At 42.6% G+C, this 15,857-nt stretch overlaps 1 protein-coding gene across 1 annotated transcript in view; it reads right to left on the bottom strand.

The window, feature by feature from the left end:
• LOC311103020 (zinc finger E-box-binding homeobox 1-like) overlaps positions 1-15,857 on the bottom strand; it is a gene marked incomplete at its 5' end in the record, with an annotated part of 97,922 nt that overhangs the window by 19,804 nt on the left and 62,261 nt on the right. Inside the window, one exon of the mRNA XM_084144513.1 lies at positions 4,465-4,620. Within this exon, the coding sequence (XP_084000639.1) occupies positions 4,465-4,620 (156 nt within the window). The remainder of the gene's footprint in view (positions 1-4,464; positions 4,621-15,857) is intronic.

Genomic DNA, 15,857 nt, shown 5'->3' with positions numbered 1-15,857 from the left:
CTTAAATAAAGAGTTAAATCCTAGCTTACGCTAGAAGGCCAGAATCATCAGACCACCCACACACTATCTCTGCAACCTGATACAGAGGTGTCCCATGAGCCTAACTATACAAGACCACATCAGCATTTCCTGTCCTGGGTGAGCTGGACTCACCTTTGACCCCTACTTCCTGTGGCCGTGCATCCTGCCCCTACTAGGTGTCCTCTATCGGGGAAGGAGAGGGGGAGCCAACATGTCTCTGAGATAAGCAGTTGCACAACAGAGAGTGAGTGATAGATCCAGTCTGTTAAAATAATCTTGAAACAACAGGATGCAAGCCAGTGGGATCTGGGATGAATGTGAGGTATATATACAGGGCGGTAGGTAGCTTAGTGGGTAAGAGCGTTGTGCCAGTAACCGAAAGGTCGCTGGTTCTAATCCCCGAGCCGACTAGGTGAAAATTCTGTCGATGTGCACTTAAGCAAGGCACTTAACCCTAATTGCTCCTGTAAGTCGCTCTGGATAAGAGCGTCTGCTAAATGACAAAAAAAAAAAATATATATATATTATCTATGCTGTGTATATCTATGCTTGGGATGCTTTACTTAACTTGAGTTCAGTATTATCACAGAGTCAGTCCCTGAGGATCCACCACACAACTTTCCCAGTGCCCTTTCCCTCCGTCGGTTACCCTTTCCTTTCCTGTTCTTCCAGGGTGTCTTAACTTACTGACTGAGCATCTCATGACTTAAGCCCTACAGGAAATTAGTATGTGCTCACAAGTGCCCATGACTCCTGCTGTAGCTATTATCCTGAGTCAGGGCATTCAAATGTTTTATTGAGACTCATCTTCAGGGGAAACGCATGGCCCATTGCAGAAGAGCTATTAGGTGAATGGCAGTGACCAGACAGAAGGAATTTACTAAAACGACATCATCATACTGTGTATCGACCATATGACGTGAGCACATGCCATGCCTAATAACACACTAATCTTACCAAGTGGAAAGAACCCTGTATATTTTCATAAGGCAGGTCAGTTAAACCTGCGTTTCATGAGATCAGTGTATTAGGTACCTCCACTGACTATATATTAGTGGATACCTCCTAGTATTCTCCTTTCCTCTTCTTTCCACTCCTCCCTGCCCGTTCACTCTGAACTGAACAGAGATTACAGTCTATAATGAATCAGTAATGGAACAAATCCCATTTCAATACCTTTTTTTCCCTCTTCTTGGTACATAGAATCATCCTGCCTCTTCGCTGAGGTGGTGGGTAAGGCAATGTTTTACTCCAAGGGCTGCGGCGGTGCTACAGTGGATATTCATTTAGAACTAAATGAGTAATGACAGTGAGCAAGGGGCCAGTGATACCATATAATCAGGAGGAATGATTCAGGAAGAGGGGGGAAATGGAGGGAGGGAGCGAGGGACTGCAGCAGAGTGAAAACCACGTCAAGACTTTAATTTGAGCGAGCGCCAGGCAGCCAGAGTAAGGGAAAGATTAGTGGGTGGCTGCAGCTTTCAATGGTTACGCCGACCTAGAGTACTGACAACTGTTTTCCAGAGAAAAAAAGCAATGGGGACAGAGAGAGAGCGAGGGAGGATGAGTGTGGAGAGGTGTGTTCGTCTTAAAAGGAACAGGGTTGAGACTTGCATTATGTTTCATCAGTTTATTCCCACAGAGCTGGTGTTTATTAGAGAGAGAGAGAAAGAGATAGAGAGGGACGAGGACAAAGAGAGAGAGACGAGGAGAGAGAGCGGAGGACGAGCAGAGAAAGAGAGAGAGAGAATTAGGAGGGAGAAAATTAGGAGGGAGAGTGAGAGGAAGGAAAGTGCCTGATTAGGCATGGATCCGGCCAGCAGCCAGTTTTGTAGGGCCTAGGCCATTTAAGTATAACTCATGCTTTTGAAGTGTTTAATGTTCTCAGAGACCAATTACATTCTTCTCCAACCTCCCCTTTAAGAGGGAGCGTGCTGATGGACAGGGATGGATATGGCATAATAGTGATATGAATGACAGCAGGATCTGTCTGGAGAGAAGGCTACACTATGTCAGTCAGGTGTGAGACAGCTGTTGGAGCTTGAAACTGTCTGTGTCACAGGCAGTCCACAAAAATAAATGCTCAAATCTGTTCTGTATTGACAGCTAAACGGATTACCAAACTCATCTTTCTAACCATGAAGGACATTCAGTTCTATAAGTCTTTTTACATACACTACCGGTCATAAGTTTTAGAACACCTACTCATTCAAGGGTTTTTCTTTATTTTTACTATTTTCTACATTGTAGAATAATAGTGAAGACATCAAAACTATGAAATACCACATAAGGAATCATATAGTAACCAAATAAGTGTTAAACAAATCAAAATATATTTTATATTTGAGATTCTTCAAATAGCCACCCTTTGCCTTGATGACTGCTTTGCACACTCTTGGCATTCTCTCAACCAGCTTCATGAGGTAGTCACCTGGAATGCATTTCAAATAACAGGTGTGCCAGCTTAAAAGTTAATTTGTGGAATTTCTTTCCTTTTTAATGCGTTTGAGCCAATCAGTTGTGTTGTGACAAGGTGGGGGGGGGGGGGGGGGGGGTATAGCCCTATTTGGTAATAGGTGATGGTCTTTTACCAAGTCCATATTATGGCAAGAACAGCTCAAATAAGCAAAGAGAAACGACAGTCCATCATTACTTTAAGACATGAAGGTCAGTCAATACGGAACATTTCAAGAACTTTGAAAGATTCTTCAAGTGCAGTGGCAAAAACCATCAAGCGCAATGATGAAACTGGTCTCATGAGGACCGCCACAGAAATAGAAGACACAGAGTTACCTCTGCTGCAGAGGATAAGTTCATTAGAGTTACCAGCCTCAGAAATTGCAGCCCAAATAACTGCTTCACAGAGTTCAAGTAACAGACACATCTCAACATCAACTGTTCAGAGGAGACTGGGTGAATCAGGCCTTCATGGTCGAATTGCTGCAAAGAAACCACTACTAAAGGACACTAATAAAAAGAAGAGACTTGCTTGGGCCAAGAAACACGAGCAATGGACATTAGACTGGTGGAAATCTGTCCTTTGGTCTGAAGATTTTTGGTTCCAACCGCTGTGTCTTTGTGAGAAACAGAGTAGGTGAAAGGATGATCTCTGCATGTGTGGTTCCCACCGTGAAGCATGGAGGAGGAGGTGTGATGGTGTGGGGGTGCTTTGCTGGTGACACTGTCTGTGATTTATTTAGAAATTCAACACACACTTAACCAGCATGGCCACCACAGCATTCTGCAGCGATACGCCATCCCATCTGGTTTGCGCTTAGTGGGACTATCATTTGTTTTTCAACAGGACAATGACCCAACACACCTCCAGGCTGTTTAAGGGCTATTTGACCAAGAAGGAGAGTGATGGAGTGCTGTATCAGATGACCTGGTCTCCACAATCACCCGACCTCAACCCAATTGAGATGGTTTGGGATTAGTTGGACTGCAGAGTGAAGGAAAAGCAGCCAACAAGTGCTCAGCATATGTGGGAACTCCTTCAAGACTGTTGGAAAAGCATTCCAGGTGAAGCTGGTTGAGAGAATGCCAAGAGTGTGCAAAGCTGTCATCAAGGCAAAGGGTGGCTATTTTGAAGAATCTCAAATCTAAAATATATTTTGATTTGTTTAACACTTTTTTGGTTACTACATGATTCCATATGTGTTATTTCATAGTTTTCATGTCTTCATTATTATTATTATTATTCTACAATGTAGAAAATAGTACAAATAAAGAAAAACCCTTGAATGAGTAGGTGTGTCCAAACCTTTGACTGGTACTGTATACACACCATGACCTAATGCTCCCTACAAGATGGCCTTGAGGCAGCTGTTGAAATGTTAACATCCTTTAATAACATCTCACATTGTTGTGTTCTGGGACGTGACATCAGACCCTTCCCGCGGTGATGTCACTTTCACGTGTAGTGGTGTGTGTGAGTTTGTGTGTGTGTGTATATGTAGGTTTGTGCGCGTGTATATACTGTATGTGTGTGAGTATGTGCGTAAGGTAAGCTCAGTTCAATCACAGTGCGCTACAGCACTCCAATGCCCACTAGCAACATAAAGCTCTCACCGTGGCAGGTCTATTTTAAAAAGCTGAAGGTCTCTACCCTGGTGGCATTGTCCTGTTTAAATACCAGGCTTCCTGTCTTAGTGTTAACCCTGCAGCCTGTAGTACCTGCTTCCTTTCACTGTCTCACAGTCACACGCAGGCAGAGCCCGGTCAAGGTATTAGGTATTCTTAACTGACATCACCTTTACTGAGTTCAGTGCAAGGAATAATCAGTATTCATAGGTTTATATTACTACAGTAAACGTTCAGCAAAATGTTGCACACAGAGAAACCGACACGGCGAGAGAGACAGAGATCTGTGTGTGTGCGTGTGTGTGTGTGTGTGTGTGTGCGTGTCTCACTCTGTGTGTGTGTGTGAGACTATCGACTCACCTTCATCCCAGCGGTCTCCGTTGTGATCTTCACTGGGTACGTTGCTGTCACAGTCAGCCCCGTCTGCCAGACTCCCGTCCTCCTCCACGATGTGCAGCTTGTCCTCATCATCTGAATCTGAGCCTGGGGCCTTCACCACATTACTGTAGTTGGTTACTGCGGACGGAGAGAAAGGAGAGGGGTTGGTCATTTCACTGTCTATCAACCATTAATATGATAGAAGTGAGACGTGATTTAAGACAATGAAGATGGAAGGTGCTGTATTGGATGAGAGAACAGTCTGCAGTAGGGATGCAAATTTCAGTCAATTCTGCTGCCGACTAACTGACCTTCAATAACCGGTCAACAAACGGTTACATTTTTCCCAAACAGTAAAATTACGTGACCAACAGAAAATACTATCAGAGATCTGAATATAATGACGAGATGCTTATGTTTCCGCCCTAACAATGGGACTCGTCCCAAAGCAGGAAGGCAGGCGACAAGCTTAGGCCCAAAGTAAGCCCATAGAAACGCTTTGGACATATTTTGGCGAGAGTGAAACCTCTCACTTCGCCTCTTCCTCTCTGATACGTACAGTGCCTTCGGAAAGTATTCAGACCCCTTGACTTTTTCCACATTTTGTTACGTTACAGCCTTATTCTAAAATTGATTAAATTGTTTATTTGCCCTCATCAATATACACACAATACCCCATAATGACAAAGCAAAAACAGGTTTTTAGATTTTTTTGCTAAAAAATATCACATTTATATAAGTATTCAGACCCTTTACTCAGTACTTTGTTGAAGCACCTTTGGCAGCGACTACAGCCTCAAGTCTTCTTGGGTATGACGCTACAAGCTTGGCACACCTGTATTTGGGGAGTTTCTACCATTATCCTCTGCAGATCCTCTCAAGCTCTGTCAGGTTGGATGGGGAGCATTGTTGCACAGCTATTTTTAGGTCTCTCCAGAGATGTTCGATCGGGTTCAAGTCCAGGCTCTGGTTGGGCCACTCAAGGACATTCAGAGACTTGTCACAAAGCCACTCTGGAGTGCTGCAGAGATGGTTGTCCTTCTGGAAAGTTCTCCCATGTCCACAGAGGAACTCTAGAGCTCTGTCAGAGTGACCATAGGGTTCTTGGTCACCTCCCTGACCAAAGCCCTTCTCCCCCGATTTGTTCAGTTTGGTCGGGCGGCCAGCTCTAGGAAGATTCTTGGTGGCTCCAAACTTCTTCCATTTAAGAATGATGGAGGGCACGGGCGGCAGGTAGCTTAGTGGTTAAGAGCGTTGTGCCAGTAACCGAAAGGTCGCTGGTTCTAATCCCCGAGCCGACTAGGTGAAAAATCTGTCGATGTGCCCTTGAGCAAGGCACTTAACCCTAATTGCTCATGTAAGTCGCTCTGGATAAGAGCGTCTGCTAAATGACTAATTATTATTATTATTATTACTGTGTTATTTGGTACCCTTCCCCCGATCTGTGCCTCGACACAATCCTGTCTCAGAGCATTACAGACAATTCCTTCGACCTCATGGCTTGGTTTTTGCTCTGACATGCACTGTGAACTGTGGGACCTTTTATAGACAGTTATGTGCCTTTCCAAATCATGTCCAATCAATTGAATTTACCACAGGTGGACTCCAATCAAGTTGTAGAAACATTTCAAGGATGATCAATGGAAACAGGATGCACCTGAGCTCAATTTTGAGTCTCTTAGCAAAGGGTCTGAATAACTGATGTAAATAAGGTATTTCTGTTTTCTATTTTTTATAAATTTGGTAACATTTCCAAAAACCTGTTTTCGCTTTGTCATTATGGGGTATTGTGTGTAGATTGCTGAGTATTTTTATTTATTTAATGAATTTTAAAATAAGGCTGTAACGTAACAAAATGTTGAAATAGTAAAGGGGTCTGAATACTTTCCGAAGGCACTGTACATGTATACAAGGACCGGACATTTTTCATGAAGAGCTTAATGGAAACATGCAACAATAGCAAGCCTATCGTCTTACAGTCAAAAGACTATAGCCTATTATTGAACATGCAACTCCTGTAATGAAGCAGCTAATAAAATGTTATTTTCAAACATTTGCCAAAATGCAGTTAGCGGAAAACACAGTTCTAAACAGCGCACCTAATGCCAGCAGTTCTATGTGTGACAGAGATGAAAATCTATAGACCGATAAGCATGACCAGTCAAATGTATTTTCGGCAGCTAACCGATTAACGGTTAACCATTAACATCCTTAGTCTCTAGTCTTGGAATATAGTCAATCATAGTTTAGCCAAATCTAGACAGAAAATACGCAAACAAATCAAATGTAGGCTAAAGCCAAAGCACGTCATTACTATCAACCAAGGAAACAGAGCACTCCTGAATGGTATCTTCTCGACACAGAATGGCTTTTCTCAATCCACCTCTCAAAATGCAGTAGTTTTCTCCTGGAGGTGCCCACAGCCAGCTACTGCCATTCCATTTCAGCGTTAGTTTACACAGTGGAATGGGAGATAAGGGGAAATGGGTTTGATTCTGTGTAGCAGCCTAAAGTCTAATTATCTGTGGTATGCTAAGGGATGGGCTAGCCTAGCATAGCACACTGACATACTATTATGTGAAATGGTTATGTACTGCTTATGAATATGATATGTATGGGTTATAAATGTGTAATGAAGTATTCAGACCCATAAGAGGATGTACAGTAAAGGGGAAGATTCATATACTGGGACTCATGTGCTTACTAATAGCCATTAGCCTATAGAAATAGCCTATAGTCAACATAACCTATTCCAAGGCTGCCTACATAGTAAACCGGAACTCTCCCCACCCCCATCCATGTGTACATATTTACCTCTCCATTATTACTAGCAGAGTGAGATGTGTAAGGGTATCTTTCTCTTTCTCTGTGTGTGTGTGTGTGTGTGTTACAGGGTTAGAGCGCTAGGAGGGCCTCAGCCTACAGAGGTGATTATTATCTGCAGCAGGTGTGTGGTTGCTTGCGAGTGCGCTAGTGGTGCGTGGTTCAGCTGTTTGTTCACCCACACCTGCCCGCAATTGCTAATAATCCATCAGCAACCGCCCGACTATATGTGATAAAGTGAAAATCTGAGGCCCGCACCAGACCCTAACCCGCTAATATAGAAAATGCGCTGTAGGCTACAGTCAAAGACTTCATAATGATTCTTTGACAGGGGGTGCAGTTTCTTTTGTTGTTGCTTGATTTATATGTTTCTGCTGATAATTTCAAACATTTTGGTAGGCTATTTGTTAGTCAACTTGTCTATAATTAGATACATGCATCTTCTCTTCTGTCATTATATGTTGTCCTAGAAGACTAAATAAACCCTTGCTCAACAGAATAATGTCATAGATCTATAGAATGAATGCTTCAATCTAGTTGACATCGGTAAAGTTTTCTCTGTCATCTCTGCTTCTTACGCAGAGCAAAGATGTTTAGGTACCGGGAATAAAATGGAATAACAAAACAAAAAACAATATTATTTGTCTGTGCAAAATGTTCTAATGACATCAGTTTGACTGGTTTTAAGGAAATAGAAAGTTGGGAAAACAACCCAACATGTTTCTGATAAGATTTCAGTTCGGCTTGGATGCATATTTTATGTGGTTGAAATATTATCAGCTTGTATGAGGCTGATAAAGACAGCACCTCTACACTCTTAGAAAAATGGGTTCCAAAAGGGTTCTATGGCTGTCCCCATAGGAGAACCCTTTTTGGTGCCAGGTAGAACCCTGGAACCCCAAAAAAATCTTTAAGGTTCTAGATAGCACCTTTTTTTCTAAGTGTACAGACATTTGCATTCTCTCAAGATGCTGAAAGAAAGAAATCATATTTCTCCACTCCTGTTCCCGAGTAAAAATGTTGCCTACATTTGGTGTTTCATTTTACAGTAAGAAATGCTTCATTCTGCAGGAGTTAATATTAAGGCTATGTGAGAGGTCATAGACCTACAGTCAGTGTCCAGATTTCAGTTTCCATTTAACCCATCTGAACAGTAGGCTACAGTTCCTTTGACGTCCCATAGGCCTATTTGAAGTCCTGGTCTTGTGACCGTCGAAATGACTGTCGAAATGTATAGCACCTCACAATCATCACACATAACATCCTCTTTTACCACTTCACCAAAACATTCCCAAACATTACTTCTCTGGCCCTGCCTTCTCTTAATTTCCATCTATCCATTTCGCAGCTTTTCTCTGATTGAATTAAACTCTGACATTGTCCTTTTTGCCTCCGTGTATCGACGTTAACTTTTCTGCCAGTTCCCCAAAGCTTTTGGCACGCATACAGTTAGGCCCTAAAGCTTAAGCTTACACACTAATGCCAGATAGCCTAAAATAATGAAAGAAAAATAAGAATGATACATTTATGGATTTATTAAGGTATTGTTTTTTCTTTATTCAACCGCCACCCACACGCCCTTCGTCCACACAATATCTAATGACCCTTAACCCACCCGCACCTTGGATATAACCGCAGGGACTGCGTGTTATGAGTCAACCCGTGCATCACTAGTGCGCGCATGTGTGTGTGTGTGCTATTGAGCTTTACAGTCATGAGAGTAATCACACTTCATACTGCCTCTCGTCTCCTTTCATTTAAACCTGTTTCTCCATCTCTCTCTCTCTCTCTCTCTATTCCATCTGTGGTCACCCCCTCTCTCTCACTCTCTCTTTCCATCTCTTTTTCCCCAGCTCACAGCACTGTGCCTCTCTCAGTCCAAATCAATTCTCCTCTGAGAGGTGCCCAGTCAGCAGTGGGCTCAAGCTGCTGCGCCGAAACGCAGATCACACACCTACACACACAACACAACCACCCACACACACTCCCTCCCCAGCCCATACTCTCTGGCCTTATCGCCCACATTTACATTAAGCTGATTTGGTGGTTCTCTCTTTCCTAACCCCACTACATCTCTCTCCCTCTCTCTCACTGTCTCTCTCTGTCTCTCTCCCCTTCTGGAGCATAGTGGTGGATGATGATAATGTGGAGATGCGGCAGCCTGTGGCTGGGGAATGATATTCTATTAGAATCTGTAAGAATAGTTCTGCAGAGCTCAGAATCACAGGAGGTTAGTTTTCTGCATAGAGTACACATGGTTGATATTCACAGAGACTCCCCATAGGCACACACACAGCTCAGGAAGAGGGGGATGGAGGGAGGCCATTATATGGAGTGTGTTCCCAGGGTCAACATGGCTATGCATCTGCAGAATTCCACAGCTACAGTATCATCAGGAGACTCATCTCTCTGTCTATCATCTCTCTGTTCTCTCTCTCTCTCTCTCTCTCTCTCTCTCTCTCTCTCTCTCTCTCTCTCTCTCTCTCTCTCTCTCTCTCTCTCTCTCTCTCTCTCTCTCTCTCACTCACTCACTCACTCACTCACTCACTCACTCACTCACTCACTCACTCACTCACTCACTCACTCACTCACTCACTCACTCACTCACTCACTCACTCACTCACTCACTCACTCACTCCCCCCCCCTCCTGTCAGGCTGATGTATAGACCCTCTGGCTGGAGTAGTAGCAGCAGTGCTGAGTGACTCTTCAATCTGAAACAAGAGACACTCCTTTAAAGCCCCAAGAGGCTGTTTAGGACCATAGTCAGAGGTACAGGCGCTAAAGTCAGCAATAAAAACACATACAGGAGTATCACTGGATTGAGATGTGTCAGAGAAATGACAAACGGCAATCCAGAGCCACCACAAAGTAGTTTGATGGATAGATAAAAGTGAAAGGAGTTGCTGGTAGTTAGAAAAAAAAAATACATCCTCACTAGACACAGCCATGTTTGTTCGTTTCACCTCAGAACTGATAGAGTAAAAGGATGGACCTTAGCACTGACCATTAGCTGGATAGGAAGTGAATTCCTCTGGAACAAATGGTCAGTGTTACTAGCCTATAGTGTGTTTCTAACAGGGGTAGGTAAGTAACACCTAGGGAAAACAAAGAAAGAACAGAGGTCCCTCTCCCTCCTCTCCGCTCTGCGTCAGTCTGACCCGTTTAGACAGCTGTGTTCATTAGCACTAGCACGCTAACAGACACTAACACACAACAGGACTCTACTGCAACTAATCTGAGGAGAGGAGAAACCTCTACCTCCCTTTAACTTGGAACACCAAAGAAAACTATTTTTACAGTAATCTTTCCTCTAATCCTGGCACCCAGAACCAAATCGCCAAATACAGAACCAGTAGGAAATACGTTCCACTGAGAATAACTAGTTAGGCTATACAGATGATGTAAGCCTAAGCCAAAAGTCAACCACATTTTTCACAGCTTCCCTGGAAAGACATCCACTACTCTGGTCCCAATGCATACATTGGTGTTTCTCACAAAGTACCTTGTGCAGGAGGTTAAGAGAACACCTAACATGGTTGTGTGAATGAAAGCCTGTTCTTTAAGTACAGAACAGAGCAGTCGGTAAAACTCTGACTAGTCTCTAGACTGGTCTTCCATTACACAACAGTCTTCACAACATTCACATCTGCTCCTCTCTGCTGTAGTGGCCACCAGTCAGGTATCAGACCAAACCTTTTAAATTGTGTGTCCTGCACTATGGCACCCTATTCCATGTATAGTGCACTACTTTTGAACAGAGCTAAATGGGACCTGGTTAAAAGTAGTGCACTATAAAGGGAATAGGGCAAGTCTGATAAAGCCTTTCTTCCCAGAATATCCTCGGCCTGCTCTGCTTTGTTCTGTGAAGTGTCTATTTAAAGCCGATGGCAGCCCTGCTCAGCCAATGCCCATACCTACTGTACCATGCGCCTCTGGTACTCAGAAACCCTGTTTTGACACATGCCAAGCTGAGTCAATAAAAGCCTGTGAATCAAGAGTGGGGCTGGACAATCCTTTGGGGATCACCTCACCGGCCCTCTCACAAGCCCCTGTAACCCCATTATACTAGGATCATTTCAACAGACTTAAATATTCTGATCTGATGTTATGTCACAGATTTACTTCCTTAGCTCAGTGACGGATGGTCAGTAGGCCTACCTACTCTACCTAGGACATTTTCTAGAATGGACGTTAGGTATGCACAGTATGGGGGTGAAACTGTTGTGGCTTCAATCAATACACAGATCAATACATTCATACAGTTGTGAAGTTGATTCTTATTGGAAAATACTGTGTAAGAAATGGAAACCAAGAGTAAAAAAAGTCTTTGGATGAATGCAGAAACCTACAGTACAACACATACTGCACTATGGTGTCTGAACTATGCCTGGAATGTCCAACCAAAACACCTCCACAGTGTTTGGGCCTTAAAGAGACAGATCTGAGTGTGTGTGTGTGCACTTTCTCTCTCTCGCTCTCTACAGCACTAATCCTTTGCATTCATCCTGAGCTCTGCGTTACGTTCAGGATCCTTTGTTGCAGTGTTGAGTATGTGTGATTGGAGAGGTTACATCCTGCTGGAGCAGCTTTCACACCACTTCTATATTTAACCCGCTAGGCTACACTCTCCTCTCGCTGAGGTACATCATTTATACCTACGTACACACACACACACACACACACACACACACACACACACACACACACACACACACGCTGAGGTACACTACTCATTTCACAAAGGCCACGCAGCACAGCAACTCACAGAACAGCGCTGCCAGGCAGCCAACGGATGGAGAAAATACCACAGGCATCCCCCTCTAAAGAAGAGAACAAACCACAGTCTGCTGCAGAGCGAGGTACTTTGCTTTCCTCACGGAACCCACAATAAATAAACAAACCAAACTAAAACAAAGCCGTGCCATTCAAAACCCAGTATGCAGACTCAAGGTGAGACGCCCTGTACTTGACTGAGGCAACGCTACTGTTATTTAAAACAATACCATGCACTCCACATAGGACTAGTCAGGAAGGTCATCTAAACAGTTAGGGTGACAAAAAAATTTTTAAAGGCACCCTCTCACCTCACTTCAGAAAGACACACAGGTCTAACCAATATGAAGCTTGATTTCCGACTTTCTCACGTTTGCTATAATAGCTGAAGGAATGAGACTTGGAAGAGTGGCAATGCGGGACTAAACCAATGAAAATGCTTAGTTTGGTTCCAGGAATTGTGAATATGGCCATTAGAGGAGGCTGGTGGGAGGAGTTATAGGAGGACGGGCTCATTGTAAATGCTGGAAGGGAATAAATGGAACAGAGTCAAACACGTTGCTTCCATGTGTTTGATGTATTTGGTACCATTCCTTTTATTTCATTCTAGCCATTACAATGAGCCCGTCGTCCTATAGCTCCTCTTACCAGCCTCCTCTGATGGCCATGTATGATCAGTCACTTTATTAACTCTCTATCAGCCTCTGCCCTTCCCTTACCGAAAAACCACATGATTCTACATGTTTTGCATGTGTAACATTTTGTTTCACAGGCTTTTGTGATGCCCTGCAAACACAAATGAGTCGTTAGGATGTCCCCGGAACGTCACGCAGTCACAGTTTTTTCAACTTATATATTTGACACACTTTGACATACAAGATTACATTGCGTATGTTTATTTATACAGTAATTATTGTCCTCACCTGGGATTTGAACTCACAACCTTTTGGTTCACGGCATTCCGATCTTCCTGCTACGACACCATGTGTGTCAATAACTGATTTTACTTGGATTCCTACACTTTGGACTTCAAACTAAATCTCAGCTTTGTTAAAACAAAAAAACTATTGTATTTATCATAGTGATTCAGGAGTAAAATTAAAACAGAATAATATGCCCCAGCAACATTAGACAACTATACAAAAAAAACTCAAATTTCTGAAATAAGTAAATGAAATCAATGATGAGAGAATAGTCAGATTAACTGATCACTAAAATAGCAGTGCAGATGGCACTCTTGCTATGTGCAGAGATGTATTATACAGTGCCTTGCAAAAGTTTTCATCCCCCTTCGCGTTTTTCCTATTTTGTTGCATTACAACCTGTAATTTAAATGGATTTTGTAATGGACATACACAAAATAGTCCAAATTGGTGAAGTGAAATTTAAAAAATAACTTGTTTCAAATAATTCTAAAAAATAAATAACAGAAAAGTGGTGCGTGCATATGTATTCACCCCCTTTGCTATGAAGACCCTAAATAAGATCTGGTGCAACCAATTACCTTCAGAAGTCACATAATTAGTTAGATTGCACACAGGTGGACTTTATTTAAGTGTCACATGATCTGTCACATGATCTCAGTATATATACACCTGTTCTGAAAGGCCCCAGAGTTTGCAACACCACTAAGCAAGGGGCACCACCAAGCAAGCGGCACCATGAAGACCAAGGAGCTCTCCAAACAGGTCACGGACAAAGTTGTGGAGAAGTACAGATCAGGGTTGGGTTAAAAAAAAATATCCGAAACTTTGAACATCCCACAGAGCACCATTCAATCCATTATTAAAAAATGGAAAGAATATGGCACCACAACAAACCTGCCAAGAGAGGGCCGCCCACCAAAACTCACGGACCAGGCAAGGAGGGCATTAATCAGAGAGGCAACAAAAATACCAAAGATAACCCTGAAGGAGCTGCAAAGCTCCACAGCGGAGATTGGAGTATCTGTCCATAAGACCACTTTAAGCCGTACACTCCACAGAGCTGGGCTTTACGGAAGAGTGGCTAGAAAAAAGCCATTGCTTAAAGAAAGAAATAATCAAACACGTTTGGTGTTCGCCAAAAGGCATGTGGGAGACTCCCCAAACATATGGAAGAAGGTACTCTGGTCAGATTTTTGGCCATCAAGGAAAACGCTATGTCTGGCGCAAACCCAACACCTCTCATCTCACCTCTCAACACCCTGGGAAACTGGTCAGAATTGAAGGAATGATGGATGGCGTTAAATACAGGGAAATTCTTGAGGGAAACCTGTTTCAATCTTCCAGCAGGACAATGACCCTAAGCATACTGCTAAAGCAACACTCGAGTGGTTTAAGGGGAAACATTTAAATGTCTTGGAATGGCCTAGTCAAAGCCCAGACCTCAATCCAATTGAGAATCTGTGGTATGACTTAAAGATTGCTGTACACCAGCGGAACCCATCAAACTTGAAGGAGCTGGAGCAGTTTTGCCTTGAAGAATGGGCAAAAATCCCAGTGGCTAGATGTGCCAGGCTTATAGAGACATACCCCAAGAGACTTGCAGCTGTAATTGCTGCAAAAGGTGGCTCTACAAAGTATTCACTTTGTGGGGGTGAATAGTTATGCACTCTCAAGTTTTCAGTTTTTGTCTTATTTCTTGTTTGTTTCACAATAAAAAATATTTTGCATCTTCAAAGTGGTGGGCATGTTGTGTAAATCAAATGATACAAACCCCCAAAAAATCCATTTTAATTCCAGGTTGTAAGGCAACAAAATAGGAAATATGCAAAGGGAGGTGAATACTTTCGCAAGCCACTGTAGGTAATGAATCTGTAGGGGACTTCTGAGCATAGGAGGTTGGTAGCACCTTAATTGGGGAGGACGGGTTTGTGGTAATGGCTGGAGCGGAATTAGTAGAATGGTATCAAATACATCAAACACATGGTTTCCATGTGATTGATGCCATTCCATTTACACCGTTCCAGCCTTTATTATGAGCCGTCCTCCCCTCAGCATCCTCCACTGCTTCTAAAAATGTTAGACTTTGTGGCGCTGCAGAAAGTTCAGCCTACCACAAATTCAGAGGTTGTGAGTTCAAATTCCAGATGGGGTCATATTAAAATATCAGTACTAAGTGATCATGTAAAATGTAATCATATTGATTATGTTTACAATATTTTAGCTTTAACACCGTACCACTTACCTTAAAACGTCATACCATTTTATTACTTCCCTTAAAAAAAACACGTGAAATAGCTGTTTTCACATGTTGAGCTGAAATGTGAAAACAAACAAAACAGTTGTCCATTATGTTCACATGTATTACATTTAGAGTTGACATGTTAACACCAACTTTTTACATGAGGAGAATAACATGTTTTCACCTCACGTGAAAATCTAACTCTCAAATCGAATTAGCACAATCATGGAAAAATTTTCACATGTGAAAATGTAATTCCACATGTGAGAGTTAGATTTTCACATGTGGAATTAGATTTTCATATGTAAAAGTCGAATTTGCAGTTTTACATGTGAAAAACGTTCAAAGTTGTCACGTGTAGTTTTACATGTGAAAAAACGTTCAAATGTTGTCACGTGTAGTTTTATAGTGCATCCCCATGTTGTCACAATTATTTCACATGAGATCACGTTTTCACATGTGCTCAAATGTTTCCAATGTATAGTTTCATGTTATCACATGTTGCTTTTACATGTTGTCACATGTTATCACATTAACTTCACATAAGATCACGTGAAATTCATATGGTTTTTCTGTAAGGGTTTCTCATAGTCATGACCCAGTGCACAGCTT

Source organism: Coregonus lavaretus (genome assembly GCF_964263955.1).
Source record: "Coregonus lavaretus genome assembly, chromosome: 2".
In the NCBI taxonomy this organism is placed as follows: Eukaryota; Metazoa; Chordata; class Actinopteri; order Salmoniformes; family Salmonidae; genus Coregonus; species Coregonus lavaretus.
Note: the sequence above shows the minus strand (reverse complement) of the source record. Positions and strands in the feature narration are given on the sequence as shown.